This window comes from Amphibalanus amphitrite, unplaced genomic scaffold, assembly GCF_019059575.1.
Source record: "Amphibalanus amphitrite isolate SeventyFive unplaced genomic scaffold, NRLGWU_Aamphi_draft 000409F_arrow, whole genome shotgun sequence".
NCBI classification, from domain to species: domain Eukaryota; kingdom Metazoa; phylum Arthropoda; class Thecostraca; order Balanomorpha; family Balanidae; genus Amphibalanus; species Amphibalanus amphitrite.
In genome coordinates this window covers 397,557-421,919 of record NW_024881903.1, presented here as the reverse complement: position 1 = coordinate 421,919, position 24,363 = coordinate 397,557, and the positions used below count along the sequence as shown (strand labels likewise).

The window sequence follows — 24,363 nt, the reverse complement described above, 5'->3', positions numbered from 1 at the left end:
CTCATTTCCTTCTACGAAACAGCAGTCTCTGCGTCTGCACACTGAGTGTATTGGAGATACCACCACAATACGTTTGGTTGTCAATACAACTGCTCGAAAATCCGTTTATTATCATACCATCACTATAATGAGACGACAAAAATGAAACAGTGAGCTTACTCGTACACATAACCACGACAAGCTGAGACTCAAACATCATTCAGCAATCTAAGCTAAAGCTAGGTATATACAGCGTTACTCCGTTTTTCAGAAACCCGGAGAACTGCAAGAGAGAAAGAAGATCCAAACTGTGGAAGCTAAAAATCTGGCTAGTGATTGACAAATGCATTCAGATTTGCAACTGCAATCTCCGACTATCCTGAATATGCGGTTAAAAGCGTTGAAGTACGTCAAAACAAACATATAGCATCACTGTACAAACTATTCCCAATCCAACGCTATCGAACATTCAAAGCCCGTCAGGTGTTCGCTATGACTCCACATCGAAGTTCACAAATTTACACAAGGACACCGACACAATCGCCTCTGTACACTATGCACTGTACAGCAATGTGGAATCCCTTGTTTCATCAAAACATATAAAGGACGTTTCCTCAATTATCAAATGACACCTCTGCTCATTGCACATAATTCCCATCTCACACCATTACATACTATTACTACTATTACTATTACTTACTATTTTTACTACTATTACTTACATACTATTACTTACTACCAGGGGCGGATCCAGCATTTTGCCAAGGGAGGGGCTATTCCGAATCGGGGGCCCCCCATCGATGGGGGCCCTACCTACCCCCAAAAGTTTAAGCCTGGATTTCGTCCACTTTATTTTTGGGGGCCCCCTATCATGCTTTTTTTGCAAAAAAAAAAAAGAAAATGAGAAAGTCGCCCGGGGGGGCGCTATAGTCCCTATCGCCCCCCTGGATCCGCCCCTGCTAGGAGGCCTTGTATGTGAACTAGGAAGCCCTCTGTGATAGCTAGGAGGCCCTCTGTGCAGATGCGAGCGCAGGCCCTCAGTACAGACTTGGAGACCCTTTGTGTGGATGCGAGTGGAGGCCCTCTGTGGAGATTAAGAGGTCCTGTGTTGGCGAAGAGGATATCTGTGCAGGCTTGGAGTCCCTCTGTGCAGGATAGGAGACCTTCTGTGTGAGTTAGGAGGCCCTCTGTGTTGGCTAGGAGGCCCTTTGTTCGGATGCGAGTGGAGGCCTCTGTGTAGGCTAAGAGATTTTGTGTTTGTTAGGACATCTGTGCAGGCTTGGAGGCCCTCTATGCAGGTTAGGAGGCCCTGTAAAAGTGGTCATCTCTGTGAGTATAAGAGACCTCCAAGTTATGAAAAGCTTTACCAATCTTCTAACAAAGAAGTCTTCTCAGCTAGTCTTCTAAGAAATAACTAAGTGGGTAGGTTAAAAAAAACTCATCGGATTTCGGCCACTTTATTTTCAGGAGGCCCCCTTTTCAGCTTTTTAACTTTTTATTTTATTTTTGAAAAAAATCGGCCAAGGGGGGGGCCATGGCCCCCATGGCCCCCCCCTTGTATCCGCGCCTGCTTACTACATGGTATTGTCGGGCAATTGATACTCATCAGCTATTGCATTCACTTTTTGGGGGGAGGTATGCTGTGCGCCAGCGTAGAACGACAATACTCCACTCTCACACCATAAAACCTCTCTTGTTTGCGATTTTGTGCACCACTTCTGTCTCCATTTCGTGCATCAAGATGCTTCCACACAGCATTACAGAGGCTTAGACACAACCTCTAGTACTGCTCGTCATTCTGCTCACATCTTCTTTCTCCATTCTCCAGGATGCTTCCACACAACATTACACATTCTTGGGCATATAACCTCTCTGGCTCGTCATTCTGCTCACATCTTCCCTCTCCATGCCGTGCGTCATTACCAGGTGTCTCCTTAGATTCGCCACCTTCCCCAGTGTCTGGTGACAGAAGGGACATGTCGTTGCCCCCGAATGTTTCTTGAAGTGATCGCTGAGGTTTCGCTGGTAGGCGTAGGACGCTCCGCAGATAGTGCAGATAAATGGACCTCCGGCTGAAAAAAGAGAGGTGTGTTAGGTGAGAAAAGGGATAGGCACATGGCGAAAGAGAAGATTACTTAGACGAGAAAGAAGTTAGCGCATGCAGATGCAGAGACTTACCAGTTACGTGAGAAGTAATCATGCTGCAGATATAGCTGCCACATACCAATACATATTTCTTTTATGTGCAAAAGGCTTCGGCGGAAAGCTGGACGCAAAAATCTTCACGACTTTCTAAAAAAAGGCGGATGGGCTTGGTACCTACTACAGAATAAACAATGATGAGTAATACGGTATTTATTTAATCCACTCATATACCAATTCTGACACAAGATGATATCATTGACAAACGCCGAAAAAAAAACAGCAAACTGTCACGTACGGGCTGCTCGACTGATGCTTGCTCCAAGAAAACATTTTCCTGGGTTACGGCAAGGTGCCGGAGCACTAGGTAAGCTATATACATAATTTCCTGGTGTTTAATGAATAAACGTCACGTGTAGAGCGCAGTGCCAAACGAAGTTACATGCAAGGCAAGGACGAAAAAAGTATTTCCATTCAATGCGTCCATAAGATATAGAACTGTGGGGAAATACTACCCAAAGCGCGCTGTCACTAAGTTTCTTCCGAAGCCGAGGATAGCAACAGTTTACAAACACCTACTACCATCACTAGTTCAACACCTATTTTTGCCCCACAGGAATTTCTATGCAACACAAATCATGCCAACGCCACACCTTACTTTTCTACCCCACGACGGATAGTTTACAAGAACTCTGGTAGACGAACAAAATTGACGCATCAAACGATCTTCCGGAAGTGAAATCGTGCGGCCAATGCTTCACCTACATGGCAATTGACAACGGAGTCACATGAAGCTGCATCTTTTCCACCGAACGCTCTTTTTTCGTCGTGTATTTCTTTTCGTTCACGTTCTTCTTCAGTTCCTAGATCTAGCCGTCACTCATCTGTCCAATGCTTCCCGATTACTAAATGGTTGGAAACTTATGTCCTTCCGTCACCATCAATTACTTCTCATCACCGCCGTTTTTCATCCTCCCTTCTTATTTCAGGCTATCGCCATCACTTTTCCCCAAATCACCATACGAATGATAGATTCTTTTCTTCGTAATCTTGCTCACTTCCTCCTTCGTCAGTCCATGTTTGTGCACCATGTGATTTCTCATATGATACACCGTGCTGAAAGGCTGCTGGCATATTTGGCACGTGGTCTCTCCAGTATGTTTTTTCATGTGTTCGGCAATGCTCCGACGATGGCTGTAGAAGACGCCGCATATTGGACAAGTGGCTCCACCTGTAAAAAAAGAAATGTTATGAGAAATATGATATAATACAATTTAAGTATAAATAGGTGTGGTAGAGACCAAATCATATTGAAAAGAAATATGAGGGATGGCGAGAGGCAACACAGTACACTTGCTACACTGAGGAAAGTTAATTGGATATTGAGGGATCTATTCTTCAATCGTGTCCGTAGCCTAGATCTGGTGATGAAAATATGTTAGGGCATAGTGAAGTGTGCTGGTTTATAAAACATATCAGCGTAAGCGATATCATTACCAGGTAGGACAAGCATTTTTTTCAGAATTGGAGCTTGCGCACAGCATTCCTTTAGCAGGCTTTCATTTGCGCAGCTACCAACACATGATCGAAATTGTCAAAAATGGCTTTGCCATTCTGGCCAACAAACCGCGCGGCTTCATCTATGTCGCAAGGTGCCGACTTTAGACAGAAAAAGAACACTGCTAGCATTTATTTGTGTATTTAAGAAAAAAAAGATCCCCTTCAGAACATAATAAACATGACGTACATTCAAAGTTGCGTTAAAAATCAGAGAAAAACGTCAGTAAACATCTTCTCACTACCTGGATACAAGGATAGATAACCATAAATTAAACGTAAGTAGGAACATAGTCTTCGTTACAAGCTCTAAACCAAGACTCCTGGAACATATACGACTTGGCTTTATGTATACTCATTTCCCCAGTGTACAGAAAGATCTTCAAACAAACATCCAATGTCACAGAACACACAATCACCGCACACGCGCCAAGTACATGTTTCTTCACATGTCACTTTCCTAAACGTTCACTTTACACTCTGTACGTTGTACATTTCCAGTACCCTGAGTACCTTATCCTGAAGTAGCATCAAACACTACCTAGTTCAAAAGGCGCAAGGTTCAACAATCCACGGTAGCAAATTTAACGAGACTACACCCTACACCAAATCCTCCTCTCACGAAGGCAGCCAACACTTCCCCACATGTAATACTTCGTTCTTTACGAGATGCCTCTACTATCGTGGGTGCTGCCGCAACAGAACACCAGATTTCCCAATATTTCCCTGAATCTGCAGCCTCACACACAACGCTCTACCCAGAACGTGAACCCTGCACACCGCCTGTTTCCCAAGCACCATGCTCCTTACACCTAGTTTTTCACTTCCGAGTCTTAATCTTATTCAGGACGCTGTTCCTGCGCATCACCACCATCCTCCGCCACTTCCCCACGCCGCCTCCGATTCCTCTTATTTGTTATCAGGTCCACTTCCTCCCTGGCGATTCCATGTATCTCCGTCATGTGCCTCCTCATGTTGGAGACGGCGCTGAACGTCATCGCACAGATGGGACACGTTGTTTTCCCGATGTGCTTCTTGATATGTTCGGTGAGGTTACGACGGTGAACGTATGAAACTGAGCAGATAGGGCAGGTGAACGCACCTGAAACAGAAGGAATGTGTAAGTGAGAACGCTCAGAGTCGGACATGGTAGCTCAGTGGCGGCGGAACACCTTCAATTAAGGGAGGGGGGGGGACACTGCCGACTTTTGGTCCCATTCTTTCCATGCAACGCCCATAGGGCTAATGTTAAAATGCCAAAATCAAGGGGTGCCCGTGCCCCCCCCCCGCCTATGCTTATTCCGCCGCCTATGCTTGGTGTAAGAAGAGGGAGGCGTATATCGGGCAGGTGAAAGCGCCTCAGAGCCAATGGGCGGTGATGTGGGAGATGGAATAGCCACGCAGATACTCCTAAAATGCTGGCGCGTTTTATTGCAAAGCCTCAACGTGACAGGATTCATAAATTCCCGGGAAGGATATAGCACGAGTGTCGATTTGCTGTGATGCGCTTAAAGTCAAAGTTGTTGTTCAAGCTGACGTAGGTAACTCTGTGGCGTAGTTACGACATTGACGCTGGGTGAGGGACACTCTTAGATAACGGTAAAAAAGCTCATTACATGGTATAAATATAGCAACTTTGATCTTAAACGCAATGAGCAAACAATAAATTGTCGATTTCGTATATTTGTATATACACAGCAAACAAGGAAACAGCACATTCCAGGGGCATACACGTAACTGTAGCCACTGCCAAGATTCCGCAGGCATGAAACGCATGCCTGGCGCAGAATAATTACATCAACCACTCATATCCACACGTTTGTTTCAGATCCTGCGGCCCCTTCACACCCAATACACATCTAGAGCTTCCAGCTTTGATCGACCAAATCCCACCCCAGGCCTGATGGGAATGTGGGTCGCATGTGTGCCAATTGAGCGGGCTCCACAATTTACCAGCATGAAGAGCACCCCATCAAAGTAATAAAACATGGCTGCCTACAAACAAATCAAAAGAGACCAACACCTAAAGAAGATTGCTACTCGACGCAATTCAGTTACAAAAACGAAGCAAAAAATACTGGCTTCGGCTTCCGCCCATCACTTCTCAACCGCGTCGACCAGCGAATTCGCCACAAGCTTCCTTGCTTGGAACACAGAAGCATCAGACCGGCATATACTTAACAACTACGGGGAGATACAAGCTTCCACGATCCAAGATCCTTGGTTATGAATCAGCGTTCTATGACCGAGTTTACCTCCACTGCACACAGAAGACACTCCTCTCATTCCTGGGAGCTGTACAAACAACTCGAGTAAGCATAATCCAACCCCACTCTTCTTTACAAGCACAAACGAGCCCACACCTGCCAAACAAGTACAATGACGTACCCATGAAGTGACAAATACCTGCGCAAACCTCCGGATACCTCCGCAGCGTCAATCCTTCACCTTCAATCCGTCTTTTCACCCACCGACCTATCACCAGCCCTCGAAGTCCCTGCAGCCCCGGTCACCGCAGCCGTCGTCACAAGACTCCAGTCATACTGCGCTACCCTCTTGTTTGTCATGGCGTCAACTTGATGTTGCGGAAGGCCGTGTCGAGTGACCATGTGTCTCCGCATGTTTCTCATTCCGGAGAGTTGCTGGCCACACATGACGCAGGTGGTTTGACCTTGGTGCATCTTCTGGTGTTCCTTGAGGTTGCGCCGGTATTTGTATTTGGCGCCACAGATGTCGCAGGCAACTGGATCGTCTGAAAGAGGGGAAGGAGATGTGATAGCGGCAAATAAACTTACGATAGTCTTATGATGGTTACGACAAACAAGAAACTGTTGATATCGCAACACTATTACATTGAAGCAAGACAAGTCTTGTCAAGAGATTGGGTATCATTAGCTGGAAGTTTAGAGACCGCAAAAGCCACAGAGGATTACATACACCAACTCCTAAGGATCTCAAAGGAAAGGAAATGGGCTGAAGACAAGCATAATCAGCTTTCAGATTAGGTAACTATGGTAATGCTGTTGATTTTTCTTCAACATTCGTCAAATGAAGGACAGAAAATAAATGTCTGAAAATCTTTCACTTTGCTATAAAAGTCTGCAACTGGTGTAAATAAAGAACATTGTTTTTATTGCTGGCATCAAGGCGTTTCCGTCATTTATGCAAAAAAAAATGTTGAAGAATAGGTTTCTTGGTAAACAAACAGAACCCCATTCGCAAATCCAAGTCCCCGAATTGCATTTATTCAAGTAACAAAGCGAGGACAGGTGAAAACGATTAACAGTAAAGCATAAATCCAAATGTTCGTAAAATGTGTGCAAGCTAATCGGCATCATTCTACGTAACCACGTATCAACTGAACAAGATGCAACGGCGCATCACGAACGTTTGAAAGCATTATCGACCACTTTTGAAAGCATTATCGACCACTTCCTCTAGCTACCGCGTGACGTAATAACACACGAGCATTGTGCGAGCCAGACAGCAAGTTAAAACAACGTGTTCAACGCTAACACTATGAGCTTCAACGCTTACAGTATGAGCCTGTCCACAAGTGACAAGCAAGACATCGGCAGCACTTACAGCAAAGACGCCCGCAACCCCACCACCAGATCATTCACCTACTTGTACAACAGCACCCTCTTTGCTCCGCATCAGCGTTCTTTACTGATATACCATATTGATTCAGTGTAGTTTGACGATGTCTATACAAGCCATGTGAACAATGAACATTTGGGCCATTGACAGTGGCCAGTACACAATGGATCCGCCCATGGATCCGCCCATCTATAAGTTCGTTTTTCTTAAGTTTGCCCCTCACTGTAAACGTCTTTTTGAACACAGCACGAGAATTGCTAGCTGAATTACTGAGAAAACTGGTTAGCGCACATTGTATTGTAGATATGAATAATATTTTCAAAATGAGTTTTGAACACCGACGATTTAACGTTATGTTAAACGCCGTGCAATTTATTTATTAGTTCAGACATAATTCCTGAGAAGTCGTCTATCCCTGTGGGGCTGTAGGTATTGGCAAATACGAGCTACGAGTCTGTGAAAAAGTAAATAAATTTGATGAAATTGATCGTCTGTGAAATCTGGTGAAATCAAAGTGCGCCAACCAGTTTTCTCAGTAATTCAGCTAGCAATTCTCGTGCTGTGTTCAAAAAGACGTTTACAGTGAGGGGCAAACTTAAGAAAAACGAACTATAGCTACCTATCGTCTTAGCTACCTTCGTCACCAACTTATCTACCCTCATCACCAACTTAACTAGCTACATATCGTCTTATCTACCTACACCACATGTCCTTCAACCATCCACCGAATCCCCAACAGCCCCGCAACCTACTGTGCTATATGTATGTATATGCATACAAGCGATTTAGATAACAAAGCCATCCTAAAAACACATGTCGGGGCTGATTTTGCAGCCATCCCCATAACTCCAAAACCTATAAAGGTTAAGGATTTGTTTGCCCTTCTCCGTGTACGGATACATCCACAGCCTACACTTGATCACCCTCTCTCAGCTGGCTCGCGACAGAGCTTCCCACCCCCACAGGGTTCCACGACATCCCACTACCCATCCTCTTTATCACCGCATCCAACTGATCCTGCTCCACCCCATGCTTCCTCATCAAGTGTCTTCGCATGTTGCCGAAAGTTGATAGCGGCTGGTGGCAGAAAGGGCAGGTAGTTTGTCCTTGATGTTTCTTCATGTGGGAAATGAGGTTGCAGCGGTGGACATAGCGGGAGCCGCAGATATGACAGGCGTGCGGAAACTCTGTGGAAGAAGACGGGGGTGTCAGTTGACTTTTTTATATGCGAGATAGATGGACAGGCGTGCGAGAAGCCTATGGATAAAAGGGAGGGTGTAAGTTGATAGCAGATGACATATTCACATGGAAGCTAGATAGGAAATGTGCGCAGAATCCGGATAAGAGGGGAGGGTGTTACTTGTTGATAGATTACTTCTTGAAATAACGGGCTAGAGGGCAGGCAATTATTTCACGCACACTTTCGGGACAACGTCTTAGCACATCCCTGTTATGAAGTCACGGTAGCGCAAAAATGATATAAATATACAACTCGTTTTCCCACTTACACTCACAGCCATGTTCGTTAATCCTTAATCACGCCAAAATCAATTCAGTGTGAGTAATACGGAACAACGTTCATTGAGTTTGACGTCTGTTTAGGGCATGTGGTTACCTAATTTACCAGTAGGTACTTAATAAAATCGTTTTCCACGTTTCACCATCACAAGAGAAAATAAAACACAGTTGTATCGCTACGACATTTATTAGGATCATAAAATAGTCGTACCTTATCTACAGTTTGTCTTATCCTCTTTGTCTTTGTCTTATCCTGTAATCCTTAGCTAAATTCACGCCCGAATCAACATGCCTACATACAACAAAACAGTCCGCACATATTGGCAGGCACAATCTACATAAAGTCACAAAGAAAGAGCATGAGGCTTCTACCTAAAATAAAAGTTGTTCCGAAAATCACCCTGAAACATCTAGGCTACTATCCCGGGATGGAAAATCAACATTCGTCTTAAAATTATAGAACAGTTGTAAGCTTGCTGTTTCCATTATATCACACGGAAAGCGCAAAGTAAAGAAAGAGCTTATCATTACTACTTTTTGGGTCTCACAAGATACACACCCACGGTAAAGTAATGTTCACCGCTACCTTTCTTCACTACGCCGCCATACGCCTACAAGTTTGTTATATTATACACGGCTTTAACGTGACAGAAACGCCAAGAAAATAGCCAATCAGCCTACACAATCATGGAACCACACAGACTACTGGTGAGAACACAGATGGGTACAGATAAACAAAGAAACAGAACACAGAACACAGATAAAGTCGTGTTTACCAACCACACTACATGAAAATTTGTCTCGTATATCATTATCTTGTCGGAACTTATCACAATAGCCACCACTCGATTGATCTCTCCACATGATCGCTGAAAAAGCGGCATCCAAGAGACCTAAGTATTTATCAGACTCCACCCATACCACCCGAAGATCCACCATCCCCACGTTTCCCCAGATCAGCCTCACCTATCTCTTCAACAACTCTCGAAAACTCCCCCTGTTCCCCTTCGCCACCTCTCGCTACCCCCGGCGTAACGTTCATCCAACCCGAGCCCACACTACTAGCTGTCATCCTAGTCTTGGTCAGCCGATTCACCTCCTCTTGGCTGAGCTTATGCGCCGTCAAGATGTGTCTCCTCATGTTGTACTTAAGGGTGAACTCCTTGCCACAGAACGGACACGTTGTTTCCCCCTGGTGCTGCCTCATGTGGGAGACCATGTGGTTGCGATTGATGTAGCCGGCTCCGCAAACCGGGCAAATATGACGAGGCCGATCTGGAAAAGAAAAAGGGTGGTGTATCATGACGCAGAAGGGACATTATGGCACAGAAGTGAGCCAAAAGTGGCGTAGAAAAGGGCGAAGATGACAGTTCCCGCTTGGGTTAGTGGTGATGGAGTATGACACAACGGGAATTCAAATGAGGGACGGGGATCTCATGACACAAATGTGATAATCATGATGATGAAACAGACTATGATGGTCATGAACATTTGTACCTGAATATGACGCCAAAGGGGCCGCAAATCGCACGATTGCCCTTCGAATCATTGCGCAGTTTCTTTACCTCAACATGCCATAGAATTTCACTGAAAAAGGAATTTTCACCGATACACTTTATTGAAACATAAAAATGACGACATCTTGGATACAAATAACGCAAAACATTCCCGAGACAACTGCTCACACTCATACTACAAATAACACGCTGCCAATGCAAAGCATATACGTAAACGCGGCTTATGGCGAGACAAGAATTGAGCAAATAAAAAAGGACACATGACACATTTCCCTCCTGATTAATGTGTGACGTGAAACAAATGAAAACTATGCCCGTGCGCTTAGAAGAGATAACACTTTTATTAGTTGTCAGACGGCAAATATCATGACCTGCCCTCTCTAAGCAAGATGAGATCACATACCTACATCGGAAAAAACGCAAAGGTTTCAAGTAACTCTCGTTCTGAAGAATCATCTTCATTCCATCATAACTCCAACGAGTCAACGAGCCAAACTCCCACTAGTGCAACGCCCGACTGGATGCAAGATCAGCCTCCTAACACAAAGCTAGCGTCTTGGCTTCATCACCACTGGTCACAGCTGCACAGGCCTGTTACAACATACAAAAAAAAAAAAAACACCTCCCGCGCACAAGACTTGTATCTTATCTTGTGGCAGCTTTCACACTACCACAATCACCGTCTCTGACATCCAAAAGAAAAGAAAAGAAAAGAAAAACATTTTCTCAGTTTCCACTTTTCATACAACCAATCAACCTTCTCTACACCATCGCCACTTCACCCTCTGCACAGTCTACTGCTCCGCGATGTTGTTCTTTGTCAACAAGTCCACCTGCTCCTGCGTCAAATCATGCGACATCAGCATGTGTCTCCGCATGGTGTATTTGAAGGCGAATTCCTTCTGACACAGTGGACAGCGTGTCTGCCCTTGGTGCTGCTTCATGTGGTCGTTTAGGTGGCGTCTGTTGGTGTATTTTGCATCGCAGAGACGACACGCATATGGCCGACCTGAAAAAGTGTGTTTTGTTTAGACACGGAAAACATCTACGAACAGAAGAAAAGCTGTTTAGATACAAATAATGTATATTATACCTGACAAATACCTGTGTACTAACCTGTTTATGACTCCTGACAGAAACAAATAAATCCAAAACAGCTAGGTTCATCATGCTGATGGTACTTTCACTTTAATGATGATGTGCTTGGATATAGCCTTCGGGTGAACAGCGGAATGACGCAAAAGTATATGGGTGGCCATAGCCCCTCCGTAACTCTTTTGATCAATATTTATCACAATCGTCAAAATCAAAACGCTCGAAGTTCTAGGTAATTATTTATTTGTACAAAACGTCACAATAATATACGGCACGGGCTATAAAACAAACAATGGGTACAAATTAGTCAATCTGGTAAAAAGTTGAGAATGAAGTTTGCTTCAATCGCAACATGCCAAAAAGGGTCGTTCTGTTGAGAAAATCAAAGTTTTGCACACAAAGAATATGAGCTATAGTTTGCACCATACTTATTCGCAGAGCATACCCTTGTGTTGAGCATTAATAATGGCATATTCACCAAGGGCAGAATTCGAAGCCAGCATGATTTCTGTTGTACTCTCAATTACGCAATATGTACAGGAGCGACGTTTATACACGCACGAAGCACCAAAACTTCCCAAAAACGTGTGGTAACGGTTCAGAACAAATCACTGGTATACTCCACAGCTCAGTGAACCACCAACCATGCGACCGTCCACGAAACATTCTTGCGACAAACCACAATATCCGGTTCACGGCACCAAACATGAACTATCAAAATCTCCAATGTCACGATCATCATCCCACATACCATCTTTCCCAGTCACCATCGTCGCTTTGCCGCATACGCAAGCAAGTCTACTAGATCAGCAAGTCAACCTGCTCCTTCGTCAAATCGTGTGACATCAACACATGTCTTCGCATGTTATAGCGTAAGCTGAACTCCTTCTGACAAATGGGACAGCGCGTCTGACCCAAGTGTTGCTTCATATGGTCCCGTAAGTGGCGTCTGTTGATGTAGCGTGCGTTGCAGAGGCGACAAGCGAATGGGCGATCTGTAACGAGAAAACGACACGTTTAGAGGAGAAATTGCATGTTAGCTGTTTGATATATCTAGTATGCTAATCTATGTTGCGCAAACACGTGTCAATACTTACGCAAGAGACAGTGACATTTGGATATATCTTAAGACAGCCAGAAGGCAAAATACGAGTTTTAGACCAGCAGTTTATGGTTTCACACCATATGCTTTACAACACAGACAAACAAAGTCAAGCATATTTTTATTGATGATCTATTTACTAATACCAACAGTCACGATACATAGGACGGTAAAATGCGTTGAGACAAGAGATGGTTCGGCTTAAGTTCAAGCAGATAAGGGATCAAGCTTAGTTCAAAGGTTGCACCCTATATCTGTATTCCACATCAGCATATGCAAATGTGCCATGACAAAACAAAAGATTCCCTACTAACTGCAAGTGACCGTACGATGCACATTTTGCAGTACGCACCAATTACGCTGAAGAAGGTGACACACAAGCACAATAGGGCGCACAAGCTGTGTGTCGGAAAAAGCAGCTCATATCTTTAGAACGCATCTTCAGTTTTCCACTTAATTTAAAATGCTGGATCATATGCAATGAACCACAACCAGTCACGACTTAAGACCAGGTGACGTTGCGATCTTCCAAAAACAAGCCGCACTATCCGGCACCAACTATAAGCACCATCTCTCACTCTCCGCTCGCACGACCAAGATTATCCATCGTATACGTCAGCTCCTCTCCAGACATGGTCTCGACGTTACTCTTGATCAACATGTCCACTTGTTCCTTGGTCAAGTTGTGGTTGATCACCATGTGTCTCCTCATGTTGTAGCGAGCGCTGAACGTCTTCTGACAGAGAGGACAGCACGTCTGGCCCTGATGCTGTTTCATGTGCGACATCAGATGACGTCGGTTCACGTACGTAGCGTCACAGAGATGACACGCGTACGGCCGATCTGGAATGAGAAGGGAATGTTCAGAGTCAGGTTGCACGGCATTGGTGCATACCCCAAACGGATTCCCATTGAAAACTGGCAATCGCCTTTCACAGCCTATGGAAAATGCATTGATGTGTGGAAAAATGCTTTGTGCTACGGCATTTGTCAAAAATGGCACATGAAATAGATACGAGTCAGTTGCAGACCAGCGTTTCATCTACAAATGCTCAGCGTTATAGCAGTTCCGTCAAGTGCGCGCATTTGGCACAAACATTGTCGTTTATCTTAACACACATTTTGTGCATTTTGCCGGATGCGCTTCATAGAAATGCTTCCGGTGTGAATTTTCCTCCAAAGATCTACGACGACCATGCCGGTTAAACGAGTGTCTCGACAAATGTGGTCTACAAAAGGATCCAGTTTCACGGTTAGTGTATTTTTCATTCATATGTACACAAAGAATCACTCGCGCTACAAGATCATGGTTGAATCGAGCATCATGACATATGCACAAGCTGAATTAGAGCATAGCTGAAGTCTGGCCGAAACGACCGATTCGCACGCGCTTACTTCACCGAGTACGTCAATGTTAAAACAGCGCGACTTCGCGCCATTGCGCAAAGACGACTTTCAAACAAAAGCCACATATTCCATATCCTAGTCGATTCAAAGCTCCCTCATCTCTACATAATTATCACATAGAAACAAGGGCGAGCCAGGTACCAAGATCAAGAATATAACATTTGTTTGCAAGATCGCTTATGCATCATCGTTGCTTACAGAACATTACAAAAGGAGATATCACTAGCCATTCGCTGTGAGCCACCGACGAGGCAACCATCACGGGACCTAAGACCTTTCCTATCGTTAGCAGAATTCCCGAGTTCCATTCATGGAAAGCGATCGTCATGACAGTTTCCAAGTTTTCTTCTGTTCGCAAGCGTCCACCTTGAGCTGCAGCTATTGAGTTTCCTCACAGCTCGTCAACGTGCTCACATTTACACCTGCAGAATCCTCTTCTCACCAACCACTCACTGCCCACCATTCCATTCCCAAATCTCTTCTCAGCGAACGCTTCCATCCTTACACTTGCGGCGTCCCCTTTTTCTCTGTCAACGTATCCACTTTTACCGGTGTTAGCTCATGCTGATGCAGCATATGCCTCCTCAGCCCGTATACAGTAGCAAACTGACGCTGGCAAAGCAGACAGGTCGTCTTCCCGATATGCTTCTTGTAATGTTCGTTGAGTCGACGCCGCTCGGGATACGACGCGCTGCAGACGTCACATTGAAATGGGCCCCCTGAAATGGCGGGAAAAAGTGACGTCAGCTGTATGTTCGACATGTTACAGCTTCTAAAGAACTATTATTATCTTTCGAAGAGTGATAAATGTTTCATAACGACCAGGGAAAGGCGGACGGGTTACTGATGTGGTCGGCACGTTGCAGGTCATTAATGGCGAAAACCTAAAATTCATCCTCAGAAAGTGATGTGTCGTTTGATATTGTGACGGAACGGAAGGAAATAAACGTTGACCTTGCTATCTGGCCCTTTGATTTTTATTACCTTATATCCTTAAGCATCTAAAGCATAGTGAAAATGCGGTACGAGATGTCGATAAACATCAGCTAAAATAAACGAAATGTATTTACAGAAGTGCGGTAGAACATAGTGAGAACAGAGCGAATAAAAACCAGCCATTCCGTAAAACAAAATACAAACACGAGATGTTCAAACTAACACCTTCCCGCGAGACGCCAAACATCGAAATCATCACGATTTCCTCGAAGCAAGCAAAACACAAAACTATTGGATGCAAACCAAAACAGCCAACAAAAACCGAATAGCAGAATGAGATGCTGAGAAGTGCACATGTCGCAATAACACACAAATCGAAAACGAACCAAGCTATCGCGAATGCAAACAGATGCAGCCTTCCGGAATGTGACAACATGCATCATCAAAACACTGCTCCCCCGATTCAGTACGAAATGTTATGATGATAAAAACACCCATTTCCCTTAGCTACAACACAAGCCATCTGAAGCACCAGTCGAAACATCACAGGATGAGTACAAACTCCACTACTTCTAAATATATTGCAACCCATGATACCTCAGGAGAACAATGGAAGACGGTGAGGGAAAGCAAGCGATCCCAACACGTTTAAATCGAGAACGCTCATCACTGCGGTTCACAGCTCACGGCAATGAAGATCTAGGTTTTAAAACTCCCAAGCTATCAAGAACACCAGCATCATCATTCCACCGTATCGCTATAATGCAACCCGTAGTCCACACTTCTCCCTCCTTCTCTACTCTACAACGTCCACTCTTCGTTCCCAGTCCCAGCGGATCTCCCAGCTTGCTCCACGCTCCACTGACTGCCCCCAGTTACACCTCCTCCAACTCCGTGCTGTCCTGCATCATCATACCCTCCCCACCCCTCCGCCACCATACTTCCCGGTCTTCCCGTCAAGGCACATACTTGCTCCCGGTTCAGATTATGTGCCACCACTAGATGTCTCCGCAGATGGTGTATCATCGAGTACTCAGAGTAGCAAATGGGACATCGGGTTCTTCCCTCGTGGCGTTTCATGTGCTGAAGGAGGGAGCGTCGATGGCTGTAGCTGGCGCTACATATAGGGCACCGTTCCGCCCTCTCTGCGGCTGTGAAAAGACGGAGAGCTGTTATGATGAGGTTAAGTTATGACATAGTTAAGATATCTCGTGCATGGACAGATGAGTGATCTTTTGAAAAGACGGTGAGATGTTGTGGCATGACTGATTGAGGCGTTATAAACGATGCGTCATGGCAAAGCTGAGTATTGCTGTAAATCGAAAGTGGGGCAGCTTTGGAAAATAATGCTGTGGTCGAGTCTGTTCAGATATTCTGTACAAGAAAAAAAAAAATGAGCAAAGCATTACGTGGGCACACTTCATTGAAAAAAAATATAAGTATTAATTGAACCAATGTATTGAACGCATAAAACACGATGTGCCACAACAACATTTCGATGAAAAACATGTTTAATATGAAAACAATGGCGGTCATAACGCCAACAGAAACGTCTTATTGATGAAGCCTCACTTGGTTGTACCGCCCAGAACGCGAAGCCATGGCACCTCGATACCATACACTGGCTGCAGTCAGGCTGGTAAACCACTCAGATCATATACAGCTGAGTAATAGTGAAATTAGCAGGACCGCCACAAGAACACTTTATATAAAGGTAGGTACTACTTACTCCAGAAAAACGCAGCTGCTTTCAAGGCACCAACATCGTTTACCGATTAAAAAAATGAACAAACTAATTACACACTAGTTAAACAGTGGAAACTATACTAGCAGCACACCATTCACTACGAGAAACGTCATGCTGGGTTGTAATCTCCTCATGAGCGACACTGTCAGCCGTCATCAGAACTCATCATACGTCACCAACGGAGGGTCTAATACAAACACAACGCTTCATACCATCAGCATCCAGTTGTAATACCATCCCAACGCTTCATACCATCAACATCCAGCCAATCACTTGACGCGAGTCATTCCATGAAACCGCTTTACAGACGTATAACCCTCCTAGCTTACATCCAATCCACCACCAAATCCCTCTACAAGTCCCTAAGAACACATCTCTCACCTAGCCTCAGCCTATCACTACTTGGTGCCTAGGCCAAGTCCTCGGTCAGTGCTAGTTGTTGCCTACACCTGATCTTCGCTTACTCCTAGTCATCTCCATTATCTCTTGCCTACCCAAATCATGAACAAACATCAGATGTCGCCTAAGGGAGCTGACGGCCGCCAGTTCAATGCTACAGATTGAACAGCGGGTCAGTCCGATGTGCTTCTTGCGATGCGCCACCATTGAGTCACGACTGGCGTAGCTGCCTCCACAGATGTCACAGTGATAGGCGCCGGCTGTGGGAGGGAGAATGAAGCACGGTGTTACAGAGACGAAAATTTCATAAATTCCAGCATACTTATACCTTTACATACCTTGACCGGTATGTAGAAGTCTATGATTCCAGCACAATATTTGCACTGGGAAGAATGCAGAGAAGATTTGTAAAAGAGCTAAGCTGTGGATGGTAAAAATATACGTTGTGATTGCTGTTTATTGGGGCTTCAGGGCACGTCGTTACAAACGTTGTGAGACATTGAGGGGAACTGTGGAAATGAATTAGAGGTCTGCACCGGCCGGCTGCAGCCGCGGCTGGCTGCAGCCCCACGGCTATGGGCCGGGGCGGCTGCAAATATCTCCAAGAACACGGCTACGGCTGTGGCCACGGCTGTGAGATTTCAAGCTCAATCTTAAGTACTCAAATATAAAATTTCAAATCCTTAATCTTACATTCTGATAAGCAGTCTAGCCTATAAAAATCATGCAAAGGATGCCCAGCAACATTGAAAGTGGTGAAGCCTTTGAAAACCTGTAATGGTTTTACCATTTGCTGTAGGGGAGTTTGCACTCTGGTACAGAATACTAATTATAGGTACCAATTGTTCCTTCATCATCAAGAGCTTGACAGTTTCAGAAAATGCAACATGTTCCATTGTCACATCCCTCTCAAATCAATCTCACCTGGTCATTAGGAGAGCATCTTACAGCTATTGAAGACGAGCGTACAATAATTCTTTCAGGTAATAGAAAAAGAAATCACGCCTAGGTAAAGGCAGGTAAAAGCTTAATAAAATATTATCTAAAATAACTCTTAGATGTATTTCTGGATTTTCGGCAAGTCCAATTACATAATATAAAACTGGCGCTTTATGTTCTAACTGGTGTGTGAGTGACCGCTAACAGAAAATGCTGATCAACGGAGCCAATGGCATTAGATTATAAGTGAGCATGAACCTTACTTACGGTTAATTCACATGATGGTGAAAACCCTGAACACGTAATTCACATGATGGTGAAAACCCTGAACACAATATTTCTTACGCGAGCTGTTGACTTTACTAATAAAATGACGTCTTTTTCTGAAAATGTAAAAATTTGATACTTAATATTTGTTTGAGAACAAGCTTTTAACTGTATAACATTATTATTTATAAATTATAATTTCTATGGCTGTTTACAATGAAACAAAACAATTTATTGCCACTTCTTTGCTATTGACGTCACTTAAGACTCAATTAAAATTTTTGATTGAAAGAGGCAATTGTGGCTCGCACGTCCTTGGGGATTTGAGCGAAGATCATTATTTGGAAAAATTAAAATAGATGAATGTTTTTTCTTTCTTTGATGCTCACTAGTGTTTTGATGCCTTGCATATCAAATTAGTTCGAGACTTGTTCAGAAGGCTGCTTCAAGCCTGGCATATCACACCCCAGAAAATATGCAAGGTAAGGAAGAAGCAAGAGTTTTGACTAGACAATCACTGTTTGACAGTACATCAACTTCAGTTTCATTTTCCATACCTAACATTGATAATGAAAAGCATCAGGGTCTGTTGTTCTGTCCCACAACCATGCTTCAGGATTTGGCATTAGATGTCTATACCGGCCCCCGCCGAAGTTAGTTGGTAGCACTGCTGCTCCACGGCGTACATTTCCTACCAGCCCATAGGATTTACATGTTAAATGGCCTGTTTTCGGCGAGCGATATCTCGGTCAACCTTTGAAGGAATCAATGGATCTTAGTCTCAAATGATAGATCGATGATTTTTCTTTCGACAATTCCTCTATCATTTTTCACGAAACCCAGCCGATCTTCTACGGCGTACAGGGTAAAGATTTCTCTGCACGCCAGCACCCGCGATCCGCCTCTCCGATCGTCGGCGCGCGGTCCTCGGTAGCGCAGTCGGTAGCGTATCGGGCTACGGATCCGAGGGTCGTGAGCTCGAATCCTGGGAGCGCCGCGTCATTTTAGCTAGAATTGAATGATGTAGATACTTGAATGTTTGCATAATCAATTATTAATAGCTTATTAAATGTATCTGCCCACTAATCGGCCCCTAAAACCTGTTATTTAAGAAATTTAAGAAATGAATGTCACGTGCGCGTCACGACTGCTTACCATAAGCGCTACCATATTCTAGTTTGAACTAACTTCTTGCTAGTCCCGACCACATATAGTAGGTTTGCTAGTAGTTGTACTAGAAATTCCTACCAAAGTTCGTCCTACCCTTCACTCAATATACCCTGGTCTATACTGCTAGTGCTTCTATTCTGGTTCGTTGTTTATGTTTTCTGTTGATGTAGGTACCTGCCTACCTACCTACCTACCCATCTTTCTCAACAACTTGCAAGGGCTTGTGTAGGCATGCGTTGCGCATCAGGCTTCAGGCCTTCGGCCTAAAGCCAGATACACAACCACTTAACCTATGATGCTTCATGAGCTTGAGAATCTATATCCCATTGCAATGTGCTTTTGGCTATATGTTTCAACTAAAAACAACTTATTATATACTATTTGGTTGCATTTCATTGAAAGTATCCACGGCCGGCTGACGGCTGGCTGCCCACAGTTTGCCACGGCTGTGGGCGGCTGTGGCTGTGGAGCCACGGCTGCGGGGCGGCTAGGCTGTGGAAAATTGCAGCCGTGCAGAACTCTAAAATGAATACACCGATCTATCAAGTTGCCCAAACTGCAGTGAAACGAATAGAAAACGGTGTTATACAGACGAAATTTGTGCTAAAAGAAATTTAACTGAGTTAATGTGTACCCTCTGCACGGTGGTGCATAACCCATGTGCATCAAACTTGAGTGTGTCAACAAGAGAAAAAGAAAACGCAATAGCATGACACACAAATGTCGTATATTTACAGAGCTAGGCAACACTGACAACACCTCTGAGACACAGACGATGCCTGTAAGAGTAGTCACAAACACAAACCAGCGACAGTTCAACTAGAATGCACAGGAGCACTGAGGTAAAAATTCCATATTGAGCCCTCACACATACCAATTGTTGATATTTGACAAAAAGGTTTACATTACCAAGAGCAGTTACTAATTAACGGACTCTGTCACACAATATCACTATTGTCGCAAGTTAGCTACGCCACACGAGACATCCCCTATTAGCTATCGTCTAAAAACAAACAAACCCAAGGTTAGTCACCGTCTTAAGGATTCTCAATTTGTTTAATTACAAAGATAACCAACACAACACAACTCTTACTCTACCCGAAGTAAGGTAACGTGCAGCGCAAAACATCGCACAACTCGTACGTAGTTCAATACAAATTAGCTACCTTTGACAAGAGCTCGATAAGAATATCAGGCTTGCATGCCAGGTAACGCAACGAATTCGTCAGTTCGTTGATTCACAAAGCTCGCTCGTAAGCTCTAGTGACTCGGTGTCTCCCTACGAGAGACGACATAGCAATCATACGCACGATCAACAAGGCTCTTCCACAAACCAACTGGGATGCAAATCCACCAGTCTGAACCAGAAACACAGGTAAGTTAGCCATCACTCTAACACAAGAAAGGCTCGCCTTAACCCCCCTCAAAGTCTTTTGTTGGTTCTCGTTATGAGAAACCCACTTTCACGAGGCCTCGTCACAATCCCTTTCTCAAACCCTCTTCTTGATCATCATTGTGAGAAATCTCTTTTACAGACCTACCTGGATCCAACGGTTCCCTTTCTTGATCATCATTGTGAGAAAACTTTTTTACAGACCTACCTGGATCTTTCCCCAAGGTTCCATTTCTGATATCAACCACTAGCTACCCGCGCTAGTACCAGGTTCATCATGTTTAAGAACATCCAAAGGATCCGACCTCCTCTCTTCTTCGTGGTTATCTCTAGACTTATCCCTCCCAGTATCTATCACAACAGCAGGTGTCACATAACCTCTGTCATCTGCAGGCATCGCCACACCACCAGCCCTCTCCCCCGTACGCATCAGGTTCTCCAACCCGGCTCCCTGAGAGCGAAATCTGGCCCACGATTGCCTCGGCTTCCTGTTTGTCAGCGTATCCACTGCCTCCTGCGGCAGCCGATGTTGACTAAGCATGTGTCTTCTCAACGACTGCATGACGGCGAAGTCGACTTGGCAGATGGGGCAGCGCGTTTCCCCACGATGTCGCTTCATGTGTTCGACCAGAGTGCGGCGATGGCTATACTGAAGGCCACAAATGTGGCACCGTGTGTCGGTCGGGTCGGTGGTAGATTTGTTCGGCGTCTCCGCTGCGGAAAGAAAAGAGCAGGGTGGTTAGGGTTGTAGTCTAGACACATTGGTGTACGACCCTCCAGCATAAGAGTGGTTGGTCAGCCGATGTGTTTTTGGATACCAACTTTGAATGTCTTAGACATTCAAGTTGAATGAATCAATAGAAATGAGAAGATGGTTCGTACAAACACTTCGGCAATGTTTTTTTGTTTTAACAGCTTATAGACACATTTATCTACACATCGATTATTGTGATGTTGGCAACCAACCACTCAATATCTGGGGGTCGTACATAATAGAATAGCATGCAGGAGAAACGTTACCGCTTCGCAATGCAAAATGCCAAGTAGCTTCGTTAAAGGCTAGAGTTGTTTCGCTTTGTGAGAAAACACGAGTTGCTGTTTTTTTTATTTGTGAGGAAATGAGCATGGCAAGTAGGCATGTAAAACCGCTGTTGATGATGACGATGACGGCGACGATGACGACGACGACGATGATGATGATGATGGGGTTTTAGAACTACCCGGCTGCAGAAACTATTTGCCCTTGGAAGCATAATATTGGTAAGTAAATATAAAAGCAAGCGCATCAAATGATGGAGCATGTTTCCCAATAAGCTTTGTTGTGAAACAATGCAAAATAATATCGAAGTTGAGGAAAACAAGGCTAAAACTGATTATTCCACCACGACGTCAATAACATAACACTCTTAGGAAACAATATATCATACTGACATTGTATTTCCTCACCACCCAAACACAACACTTTGCAATGATCTCCACAAGTCTAACTTATACTTACAACATTACTTTAACAGCGTAGGGCAAACACCGAAGATGTAATAGCACTTGTGAAAATAAAACGCAAACGACAACTCGATGAAGCATGAGACTTAGCATACTAGCAGATCGCCCTAAAATGTACAGGCAGAAGTCACTTGCTCCTCACCGACGTTCTACGATCACTACCGCTATCAATACTCGCCTTTTATGTCATAGCAGTGCTTCTCAAGATAATGTGCAGACGGCATGGTTCACTTATCCTTGATCCTCGTCGACATTTTACAATCATTCGCCACCAAGACAGTGGTTGATAAGACCGCAATTGTACAAGAAGGCATCAACCACATCCTAAAAATGACAAAACCAAAAAAAAACCTTAATGATGTGCCTTCAATGTGTCTGATGTTCCCATCGCCAGAGTGAAGGAGCGACTGAGTTTTCAGTCATTAGCTTTGCATACCAGAGACATTCACCGACACGAATAACGCTTAACCGATTCAGACATAAATCACGGCAAACTTTCACCTACATCGTCGTCAAAGTCTTCCTCAGGATTGCCATCATCCGCATAAAACCCTTCGCCTTCCTCATGTCCCAACATCTGCATTGCATCAGCCTCTCCAAACGCTCTCTGCTTATGGTAATGCCTCTTGTTGGTCACCGCAGCTACCTCCTCACAACTCATATCATGCCTTCGTATCATGTGTCTCCGAAGATTCCTCATGCTCGCGAAGGCTTTTTGACACATTGAGCAGCGCGTTTCCCCACTGTGCATCTTCATATGTGCGACGAGGTGGGCACGCCAGGAGTATCGTTTGCCGCAGATGTGGCACGTCCCGCCGGCGGCACCTGGGAATATAGAAACGGATGGTGATGACGATGATGATGATGATGATGATGATGATGATGATAATGGTGATAATAATGATGATGAATGATGACGATGAAGATGTCTTTGGGGAAGTCAAAGCCAGTTAAGAATTATGAACATGCTGATAATCACACGTGAAAGAGAAGATAGAAATGAAGCAGGGTCAGACTGGCAGGTTTTAAGTGCTAAAGAACGATGTTTCTAGGATTTTAGGAAGGACCCGCATTGATGAGTACCTAGTCGACTTCAGCGGCAGGGTAGGCACAGAGATTCAGAACGATAATAGATAACTGGAACAGGTGTTTGTATTTTGTTTGCAGCGAGTTGACAGACCACCTATCAGGTGTTGGCAGCGTTAAGCAGCTGAGAGCGGCGCTTCCATTTCACGTCCGTTGAAAACCAACATAGAACATTTCTGAACACATGTATTTATGCACAAATGAGACGTGATATAGTCGTAAAGAAGACAAGTCATCGTCTATTGATCATATGTTAAGACATCTCATCGCAGGTCTCATTCCTAAAGCCATTCAAAAGTAAATAAAACCAAAACGCTTTAGCGCTTTGCCTACAACACGAACACTAATCGACATGTAAAATTGGAGCTAGGACAAAACCCAGACCCCAATACATTACCACGCAAGGTGCCCACACGATCGTAAGACTGAGTAAAACTTTAAAAGAGAATCATCACTACACTATCGGCCAGCGCCAGCCGTCACATGCTCCTGCGTTTCACCAACTCATTCAGAATCATCATCCATCTCTAACGGATCCCTAGTAGACCCAGGAGACATCGCGGGGAGGGGAATTCTCACTATACCACTTGGAAGTGATGACTCCGAAACAACTACATCAACGCGTGGCGACGGAGATATGTAAACATCTCTCGGAACATGCCAATACCTCGTACCAATCAGAACTCTCTTTCCAGTCATACTGTCTACCTCTTGTGGGGACATGTCGTGTACTCGCACCATATGTTGACGAAGATTGCGCTTCACAGCCAGGATCAGGTGGCAGATTGGGCACCTAGTTTCGCCGCGATGCTTCTTAAGATGCTCGTGAAGATTCCGGCGGTGACTGTAGACAGCGTCACACTCGGGACATTGCACTGGACCATCTGCCGGAGTAAAAGAGATTGGTGATGATTGATGACGTTCATGGGACCGTCGACAAAGAAGATGTCATCGACATGCATGCCAGCATGTAAGACGGCGGTGGTGATCTGGGTCTAGAGACACG

General features: G+C 44.5%; 1 protein-coding gene across 16 annotated transcripts in view; it reads right to left on the bottom strand.

Moving 5' to 3' along the window:
• LOC122390802 (broad-complex core protein-like) overlaps nucleotides 1–24,363 on the bottom strand; it is a 90,157-nt gene that overhangs the window by 11,808 nt on the left and 53,986 nt on the right. Inside the window, exon 7 of one of the 16 annotated variants that reach the window (XM_043384126.1) lies at nucleotides 2,320–3,352. The exons of 5 other annotated variants lie outside the window; for them this stretch is intronic. In XM_043384126.1, coding sequence (XP_043240061.1) covers nucleotides 3,102–3,352 — 251 coding nt within the window. In that variant the 3' untranslated portion in view covers nucleotides 2,320–3,101. Of the gene's footprint in view, nucleotides 1–2,319; nucleotides 3,353–5,348; nucleotides 6,431–7,888; nucleotides 8,466–8,971; nucleotides 10,072–10,400; nucleotides 11,323–11,638; nucleotides 12,404–12,614; nucleotides 13,354–13,761; nucleotides 14,637–20,076; nucleotides 21,483–22,004; nucleotides 23,097–23,530; nucleotides 24,242–24,363 lie in introns of those variants that run through there. 10 more of the 16 variants (XM_043384120.1, XM_043384121.1, XM_043384116.1 and 7 more) reach the window with 10 other exon arrangements.